At 46.3% G+C, this 10,301-nt stretch overlaps 1 protein-coding gene across 1 annotated transcript; it reads right to left on the reverse strand.

Annotated features, from left to right (window-relative positions):
- Positions 1-90: 90 nt before the first annotated feature.
- LOC109748458 (UDP-galactose/UDP-glucose transporter 3) lies at positions 91-3,202 on the reverse strand. The gene is made up of 7 exons (XM_020307483.4): positions 2,913-3,202; positions 2,712-2,809; positions 2,462-2,598; positions 1,861-1,891; positions 1,157-1,260; positions 718-839; positions 91-635 (listed from the first exon to the last, which is right to left on the reverse strand). Exons 1-7 carry the CDS (start codon positions 3,074-3,076, stop codon positions 215-217), a joined length of 1,077 nt encoding a protein of 358 aa, XP_020163072.1. The 5' UTR covers positions 3,077-3,202; the 3' UTR covers positions 91-214.
- Between the last annotated feature and the right edge of the window lie 7,099 nt (positions 3,203-10,301).

Here is a 10,301-nt window from a genome sequence, read left to right on the forward strand (position 1 = left end):
CGTATTGCTCATGATGCAACTCCCCTGAGTAGAATAGACTACCCAGCGGTTTTTAAATAGCTAATTAGCGATTACCATACATGTCACACATTTCTGTAAATGTAAATCTCTTTCCTATCATTTCAACGGGCTACATTAATGATATCCCGGATATCTCCACAACAAATGTGTGCAATGAAAGCTACAAATCAAAATGTGCTTATAAGAATTGAGTTCATTCCTTGTGATCCCTGCCCTTCTTTCTCTTCCATTTGAGATATATTTGGAGAGAGAGGCCAGAAAAGACCATCACGACACTTCCCCATTGCTCCATGGATAGTGGGTTACCACTGATAACTGATGAGATGACGATGCTCATGAACTTGCGGGTGGTGGTGATGGTAGTGTTAGTAAGAGAGCCGAATCGGCTGATGGTTAGGAAGATGAAATTCTGACCCACAGCGCCACATAGGCAGAACATGAGAATGTCCCAGGCTACCTCTGGGTTCTCGCGGCAAAAACTCACCGCCTCAAAACCGTTTGCATATGGCCAATTACTGAACAGTAATGGCGCCACAAACATAATTACAGTATTGTATATGGTTCCCCAGAGGTTCATGCCAAGCATTATATCCCAAGGGTTAGTCTTGGGGTACCTGCAATAATACGATATTACTTTCCATTCAGAAAAAATATATCACAATTTTGCTTTGAAGTGGAACTGATAGATATCTTTACCTGGACTTTATCAAATCTTGGGTCGAATTAGTGTAGCCATCAAAAGCTAAGTTGAGGAAGCACAATCCGTAGCCAAGAGGAGCATTAGGGTTAGCAAGCTTCTTGATAGTCTTCGAGCTTGTCTGATTCAGTAAAAACAAACAAAAACTTCAGAAGTGACTTTAAGTATAATCATTTTGATGTGTCTTTTCTTTCTCAGGGTCTACATAAAAGCTAGCTAAGCAGAGGTTTAGTTATAATGATTTTGATCATTTGATGTGTCTTGTAGTCCATACTTAATCAGAAAAAAGAACCATATGGAATATGACATAAGTTATCTTTTCTAGGTTTAAAACTATAGATCGGCAAAAGATTTTAATGCGTTCAGAGGCCTCATCAAAGGCATGCAAAGCTCATTGCTGGTTTGTTGATTAATATATGAAAATGAAGAATTCCTTACCTTCAACAATGCAAAGGATGACACGCCCCCGGCAACAAGGAAGGTGCAAAAGTACTCTGGAAGTGTATACTTAACACCATAGAGTAGAGTTCCCATCAACATAACTGTGCATAATGAATCAACAGTTAGAAAGACCAGTACAAAGCTGTCCAGGCTGAGAAGCATGAAAGGTTAACGTTACTCAAAACACCTAGCACAGATTGCTCAGTAACAGTTACTTATGTGACACCAACTATACATGCTTGAGATTGGAAATGTAAACAATGCACGTAGGGTTTCCAGTTGTGCAGGGCGTACTGATAGCTGAAACAATAACATGCTGGCAAAATGGAATAAAATGCTCCTTATGATACAAAATGCCCCACTCCGCACATGCTTGATTGAAAAACGGAACTGAAGTTCCAAAAGTTTCAGTAGTGTACAGAGATTTGTCTGCGAGTCTACTTTAGTCATTTCGGACAATTTCATGAAGAACAATAACATCCTAGTTCGTTTATCGGTGGTTGCATATACTTGACAGTTAGTGGGCATAACAATAAAATGCAGTTTTTAGAAATTCGTAAAATGGTGTACTTTACTTTACTCAGTAAATGATGAGGTGAACTGGCGTACCAATCACAACACAACTCATTATATGCAGCATTCATACGAAAAAAAGTGTAAATAAAAACTGCATTGTATGCATAAATATATGCAAAACTCACCTGGAATCATCTTAGAAGATTTTGCCAAAACCTGTTACAGAAAGAAAATAGTTCAAATCCTTGATTTCCAGTAGTGTTGGGCGTCATTAAAGAAAAACATATTTCATCCATTTGAAACACATCTTTGCTATTTAACTAAATGATCAAATTCCAATTCCGCACAAGGTTTGAGATATGATCATATGAAGCAGACGTGTTACCACTTTTCTAATAGTTATGGATGAATTAGTATAATGTCATGCACTCTCGCGTATAGGATTAAACATAGATTGAAAAGTATCAGTATACTCAAGATTGCTCCCTCCGTCCATTTCTCCGACAAGTATTTCCGGACAGAGGGAGTACATAAATGTGATATCCAGTGGCAACTAAGTATCCCATTTAGGTTGGTAAGCCCATAGTGCTGCCTTAAGAACTCCAATCACCCATTGGCCAATTTCTTAGCACAGTTAACTAACTCAAGACTAGAACATTCCTACTCCATAACCACCACTTACTACATTAACGATTAACCCAATCAACACCTAATTGCAAATGCAACATCCGCACAGAATACTGCACACCGAAGAAGCTGAGACGGCAAGAGCAGCTGGATCCAAACCTGAGCCGGGTAGCTGATGTACTTGAGCGCCTCGATCCCCATGGTCGGGCCGATGGTGTTGGTGATGCTGACGCCCCAGTACTTGAGAAGCGGCGCCCGCCCGGCAGGGCTGCTACCGCCCGACCACAGCTTGATCACTGCAGGAACCGACCAAAGTCACGACCCCTTCACACGCAATCGCCATCCAAGAGCAGCGAAACCACGGCCGCATTCGGCGAGAAATGCAAAAGCGCAGCTCGAGGGTGCTCACTTATGAAGGACCAGACGAAGCAGACGACGTTCTGCGCGAAGTTGAGGAACGCGAGGTGGTCGAACCGCCGCTCCTCCGGCCCGAATCGCTTCGTCGATCTGAGTCGAGGGGAAAAAGCAGAGAACCCGGCGAACTCAGCCATGTTTCTCTCTGTCGCGAGCCAACACCATTGGGGATGAGGGGAAGACAGAGGGTGCTTACAGCGTCTCCTGGAGGATCCCCTGGGTGATGTAGGACGACCAGATCCCGGCGACGCAGAAGGCGAGCACGGCCACGCGCGAAGCCAGGCTGCCGCCGCCACCGTCGACGCGGGGAGGGCCTCGGACCCCGCCTCCGCGGCCCTGGCCCTTGCGCGCGGACACCATGGCGCGTTCGTTTGTGCGGTTGTGTTCGCCGGCGAGGGGGATCGGTCGCAGGCTCCCGGGGGTCAGAGGAGGCGAGTGTTATAGCAGTTGGGCGTAACCGCGGAAAAGGAGAGCGCGCGTCAGAGGAGTGACGTGGCGTGGCGTGGTTGGCCGGGAGGTGCCAGCGGGGACGCCGCATTGGCTGGGTTGGCGTGGAAGGACCGGTCCGAGTCTCCGAGGCTCCATGCGGCTGAGCTCAACTCTTCTCGACTTTTCTTCAGATCGCAGTTTTTTTTTTGAGGGATCTTAACCCAAACGAGGACACACAGAGATGACTGACCAAAGCTGCGTAAACACAATTCGAAAAAGAACAGAAGAGGCTGCGTAAACACGACGCGGACAAATCTACTGATTTTTTAGCGTAAACACGACGCCGACAAATCTAATGTTTTTCAGACTCCATTTTCAAGGATTTGGTAATAGGTAGTGCTGATTATAAAACCGACATTTTTCTTAAACACAGTACAAACATAAACTTTTAAGGACGTACATGTACGCTCACACATTTAAACGTAGACGTACTCCCTCCGTAAAAAAATATGAGAGTGTTTAGATAACTATAAAATAGTAATCTAAACACTTTTATATTTCTTTACAGGGTAATGCTACTGGGCAGAGTCCAAATTTCAACAAGTGTTCCATCCTGCTCGGTGAGCATGTCCATTGTCTGTTAAGGAGGAAGTTCAGAACCTGCTGAATGTGTCTAGCTTGTTTTCTGAGGAGAAGCAATTGGGTTTCTGTCGTGGAATTGTCACGGCAGATGTCCTAGCAGAAGGACTTAGTCGTGGAGCGATTGCAATTAGGTTAGCTTAAAGTGGTTAATCGGGACAAATGACACACAGAGTTTATACTGGTTCGGCCCATTACGGTGAAGGTAAAGGCCTAATCCAGTTTGAGGTGGTATTGTTTGAGTTTCGATTACCAAGGAGCGAATACGCTTGACCTAGTTCTCGATCTGTTGTTTCTTGCCCTAAACCGCCGCCGGGTCGTCCCTTTATACACAGGTAGACGCCCTGCGGCTCACGAAGTCCCGGACGGCTCATACACAACGTGTCCGGCTCGGTGACTAACTACGCTTGCCTTACAAAACAAGTCATACACATATGGCGGTTCATCCTCCTGGGCCTCTAGTCGCCTCTGGGTCTTGGACCGTCAACGGGCTTGTATGATCCGCCATTTTCATTGATAAGCCGCCAGTGGTATGACCCGGCCCTCCTGGGCGGTTCGTACCCAGTAGTCATATCCCCAACATTAGGCCCCAGGTTGATTTGAACTTGTTCATGTCAATCTTCAATAGCTGTCATGTCAAAATCTTGCACCACTTGTTTGATAAACCGTGTTGTAACCCGCCATGACGTCAGCTCACAGAATTTTCTTAAACCGCCATGACGTCACTTCGCACTAATTTCACACGCAATCCACAATATCTTAATTGATCCTTATCTTAATACTCATCTCGAAAATCGAGGCATCCATATAGCCACATGATGGTTTCAGTCTCCTCGATTCCCGTGCATGCCTTGTATCCACCCCCTTATAAATAGGGACAGGGGTCTTTATCATTTTTCCCTCGCTTCCTCGTCTTCGTCTTCCTTCTTCGCACAGCCGCACCTGCGCTCGAGCTCTGCCGCCGCGACCTCCGACTGCCGCACCAGCTCAGGCTGCTGCATCGACCTGATTCGACCAGAGAACTCCGGTGCATCACCGCTGCTCCTCATCTCCTGTAAGTGCACCTATCTTTTCACCTCAGATCTGCGTTAGGGTTTGGACAGTTCATCGGCATTCTTGTCGTTCTTCTTTGTTTCCCTCAACTCCAATAGCTTCTACTTTGGATAGGTCATTAACCTTGCGCGGAAGTAGTTTTTAGCATTCATTTTTATCATCAGAGTAGCATCTCTCCATAGAAGATCTCATCGGCACATCCACACTTTTCCACTGCCGCCACCTTAGGCTAGAATTTTACTGCTTTTCTGAACCGTGGTAGATCCAAAATTATTGCTCCAACTTGCGAAATCTGTTTATCCAATACTTAGTAAAATTTGAAGTACCATAACTACCACGGCGGCTTATACTGTAAACTGTGATCCACCATATGCTTCATAACTTGCATAACCCAGCACTGCTTCTCCGGTTTAACCATGCTTTCCTCCTTATAATTTGATTTTGCAAAATACATCTTGACTTTTAAGCTCTGTCCGTCTTAACAGCAGAATCCTTAATCCGGTAGGTACCATTAGTCCCCATTTAAGCCGCCAGTACTTCAAAGGTGGCTTAATCTGTTAACTGTTTATAGCATTTTATCTTTGAATCAATGGTCCGATTTAATAGCATGATCTTAAGCCGGTAATGTTTCTTTCTCTTAGGCCTTTGTTTCTCATGATGGTCAAGACTGTCACCGCCTGCAACTGGGTCGTTCCCCGGGTCACCGAGGAAGACTTGAAAGAATATGTTCAGACTGGCATCTTAGCCAAAAAGAAGTCATCCATTGGAGGGTTCCGGGTAATGAAACTCGCCTTGAGCCCAAAGATGGTGAGGTAGTGATTTTTATGGATCGTATGGACCGGAGCTTCAGCCCTCCTGGCTCAAGATTCTTCTGAGATGTGCTGCACTTCTTCAAGCTTCATCCACAAGATATCGGACCAAACTCTGTCTCAAACATCTGCAACTTCCAAGTTTTCTGTGAGGTGTACCTTCAACAGGAGCCCACCGTAGAATTATTCAGGGAGTTCTACTACTTGAACCGGCAGAACGAATTCACAGATGGACCTAGCCTGGAGCTAGGTAGCCTATCTATACAGCGCCGGAAAGAAGCCATCTTCCCAGCTGCCAATCTTCCCAGTCACCCCAAAGACTGGAACCAGACTTGGTTTTATTGCCAAGATACTTCGCCAGAAGGAGAAAATCCCCTGTCGGGTTACCGCGCCAGCCGGCTTAGTAGCAGACACCATCTTCCAGACCCTATCAGCACAACAGAATGGAAGAAATATGTGTCGGTTTTCGCAAAGATCCGGGCTCTGATGGCCAACGGCTTGACCGGAATTGATCTAGTTCTCTGTTGGGTCGCCTGAAGAGTCTTGCCTCTAAGCATCCGGCCCGGTTTAATGTGTGAGTATACCGGCGAGCTAACAGATCCTCAGCGCCACTGTCAAACCGAAATGACTGAGGAAGACATCAATAATATGACAAAGACCCTGCTGAATGAGAGTTTGGAAGATTGCAGTAAAGTCGGATTGAATCCTTTCTGCGTTCTGAATAAACCGCCGACGGTAAGTTTTAAATCAAGCTCATCCTTGACTCATAATTTTTATTTGCACTACCTGTTCATACTCATTCGATGTTTACAGGCCGACTCACCCTTTTGGACCAAGAAGTTGCCATAGAAGCCAAAGAAAACCCGGACAAAGAATAAGGCTACCAAAAGGCCTGCTAAGAAGAAGCCCAATACTGCTGAATTATTCAATTTGGATGATAAAGATGATGATGACGAGTCGGAGGTAGAACTTGACTCTCTCGGCTCATTTTTTATACATCTTATTGACAATGACTATTATCAGGATGATGCGGAGGCCAGCTATGCAGATGACGAAGAGGTAATTACTCTTTCCTCCAGCTCAGACCCTCTGCCAACACAGAAAACCCGATAAGCAAGCCGGAAAGTAAGATTTTCTCACCCTTTAGCTCACTTGGATCCGAAATTTATTTTGAAGAAACAGCAACATGAAGCTCGCCACACAACCCGGAACAGCGGCGGTGGAATTTTATCCTCCGGCTTACCGAACACCCCAGCACCTCGCAAACGTCGACCGGAGGTTTTAAATATTCTGACTTATTTTATCCCAAGGCGGGTCTTTTCCGTCAACCTCATAAACCTTCCGATTCAAACTATCAGGGAACATCTCATTCCTCCTCCGGTGACTCAACTGGAACTCAAATTACAACCTTCAAAACCGTGCCTGGGTAAGGGTGTATTCCATGGGTGTATTCCATCACTTGAAACTTCATGCCTGACTGATATGTTAACATCTGTGTATTTCTTATTCTCAGTGGCCAGGCCAAAACCAGCAAAAAGGCGAAACTGAACAAGCCGACTGATGGTTCCAACCCTTCTGAGCCGGAAAATCAACAGCCAGAATCCTCTCATCCAATTGCTGAAGCCACCATTGACGACCCGCCACCAGAAGAGCACGACGTCACCATGCACCAAATAGATGTTGAGCCGGTCATCTCTAAACCGCCAAGTCCCATCAGGCCCGCTGAAGAAAAAACTGACGATGTCATCATCACCGGGCTTGGTTATACAGCGCCGGGTAACACTACTGCCTTATCCAAGCACAACGCCAAAGAAGAATTTTCTGCTGCTGATAAAGGCAAATGGAAAGTAGACTTGGAAAGCTATGCTCAGTTCAGCGCCCAAGAGATCCATTCCAGTTACTTGAACTGTCTGTATACCAGCCGTGACTTTGAAGCCGGCTTGGTCAACTTAATGAAGGTGAGTTATGAGGTAATCCAACAAAATCCTCCCCATAAATATATCTCTATTAGCCGCCATGTCTATAGAATATGATAGAATTGAATATACTGGAGACTTTTCAATAGTCACAAATAGATGAACATCATCACTAGTAGCCCCCAAGGTCCGGCTTAAACTATCAAGTTAAGCTGGGACTTCAATTAACAGTGATCAACTTTGCATCTGTAGCCCCCAAGGGCGGGTTTAATCAGTATGAATAAACCGGGACTTATCATCATGGTGGAAATCAATATCCCAGCATGTAATCTTTAGAAACCGGAACATATTAATTTGCCCGGGTCATCAGATAAGTTTTTCTTTGAAAAGAGCAAATAGGCATTAGCCCCCAAGTGCCAAGGAAAATACTTGTATTGTGCTTGGGACTCCAAAAACAATCATACTCATAATACCTTCCATGTTTGTTCATGTCGCAGGCTGAACTAACTGAGAAAGATTCACAGATCAATGATCTGAGGGTCAATATTAAAACTCAGCAATCTAAGATGTCCAAGGCCAAGTCAGAACTGAAGACTGCACTGGAAAACATTGAACAATTGAAATAGGGCTTCAGTGCTGATAAAACTGGCTGGGAGACTGAAAAAGTAGCTCTACTAAAGAGAGCAGAAGCTGCTGAGGCAGCTCTTAAACCGGTGACTGACGAGCTGTCCGGTTTAAGGTATCAGATCAATAGTATGTCATCAGCCATCTTCGGTAAGTAGTAAACATTAAATCTTCACCCCAACAAGCATATCATAATCATCTGCCGGTTTACCAAGAACTTTACTGATACAGGCTCCCGGAGTGTCATGTTGGGCTCAGACATGCGCATCGAGCTTAAGGCTGTCTACACTCTCATAGAACAGCTATACACTGGCGCTCAACGAACCATTGCGGCTGCTATGCATAAGAAACATCCGCCCACCCTTATCAAGAAAACATTGGAGAGGCTATCAGTGCTGCCCCAAAGGATCGACGAGTTAAAGCAAGCATCTGCCAGAGCGAGCGCTTTGACTGCTTTAAGCCGGGCAAAGGCGTGGCAGGCCGATCTTGATCCAGAAGACTTGGCCAATGGTTGTCCAAGTGTAAAGGAAGACGGGCCTCCCTTCAGTGCTGATGACTTTGCAGAAATAGCAAGAGCAATACATCCATTAACAAGCAAACCGGCTGAAGAGACCAATCTATCCCAATACCAGGCGGCTTATGATGCCGAAAATAAGAAGATAAAGGCGTCGGTTCATCAAGAGGTGGATCTCATCCCACCAACGCGTAAGCACACCTTCGCTCCAGACATTGATCCATCCAACCTTATTGATGACGAGGCTGTGTTTCGAGCTTTGACCAGTATCAACTAGTCTACACCTGACTTCCAGCCAATGGATAATGTGACACCCCCGATTTGACCGTACACTAATCATGCACGCAAATGTGTACGATCAAGATCAGGGACTCACGGGAAGATATCACAACACAACTCTAAAACATAAATAAGTCATACAAGCATCATAATACAAGCCAGGGGCCTCGAGGGCTCGAATACAAGTGCTCGATCATAGATGAGTCAGCGGAAGCAACAATATCTGAGTACAGACATAAGTTAAACAAGTTTGCCTTAAGAAGGCTAGCACAAACTGGGATACAAATCGAACGAGGCGCAGGCCTCTTGCCTGGGATCCTCCTAACTACTCCTGGTCGTCGTCAGCGGCCTGCACGTAGTAGTAGGCACCTCTAGTGTCGTAGGAGTCGTCGTCGACGGTGGCGTCCGGCTCCTGGGCTCCAGCATCTGGTTGCGGCAACCAGGTAGAAAGGAAAGGGGGGAAAAGAGGGAGAAAGGCAACCGTGAGTACTCATCCAAAGTACTCGCAAGCAAGGAGCTACACTACATATGCATGGGTATATGTGTAAAGGGGCATATCAGTGGACTGAACTGCAGAATGCCAGAATAGGAGGGGGATAGCTAATCCTGTCGAAGACTACGCTTCTGGCCATCTCCATCTTGCAGCATGTAGAAGAGAGTAGATTGAAGTCCTCCAAGTAGCATCGCATAGCATAAATCCTACCCGGCGATCCCCTCCTCGTCGCCCTGTTAGAGAGCGATCACCGGGTTGTATCTGGCACTTGGAAGGGTGTATTTTATTCAGTATCCGGTTCTAATTGTCATAAGGTCAAGGTACAACTCCGGGTCGTCCTGTTACCGAAGATCACGGCTATTCGAATAGATTAACTTCCCTGCAGGGGTGCACCACATAACCCAACACGCTCGATCCCATTTGGCCGGACACACTTTTCTGGGTCATGCCCGGCCTCGGAAGATCAACACGTCGCAGCCCCACCTAGGCTCAACCGAGAGGTCAACACGCCGGTCTAAATCCTATGCGCGCAGGGGTCTGGGCCCATCGCCCATTGCACACCTGCACGTTGCGAGGGCGGCCGGAAGCAGACCTAGCCTAGTGGCGTTCCAGTCCAATCCGGCGCGCGCCGCTCCGTCGCTGACGTCAAAAAGAGCTTCGGCTGATACCACGACGCCGGGATACCCATAACTACTCCCGCGTAGATGGCTAGTGCGTATAGACCAAATGGCCAGACTTAGATCAAATACCAAGATCTCGTTAAGCGTGTTAAGTATCCGCGAACGTCGACCAGGGCCAGGCCCACCTCTCACCTAGGCGGTCTCAACCT

Source organism: Aegilops tauschii, chromosome 7 (genome assembly GCF_002575655.3).
Source record: "Aegilops tauschii subsp. strangulata cultivar AL8/78 chromosome 7, Aet v6.0, whole genome shotgun sequence".
Classification (NCBI taxonomy): Eukaryota; Viridiplantae; Streptophyta; class Magnoliopsida; order Poales; family Poaceae; genus Aegilops; species Aegilops tauschii.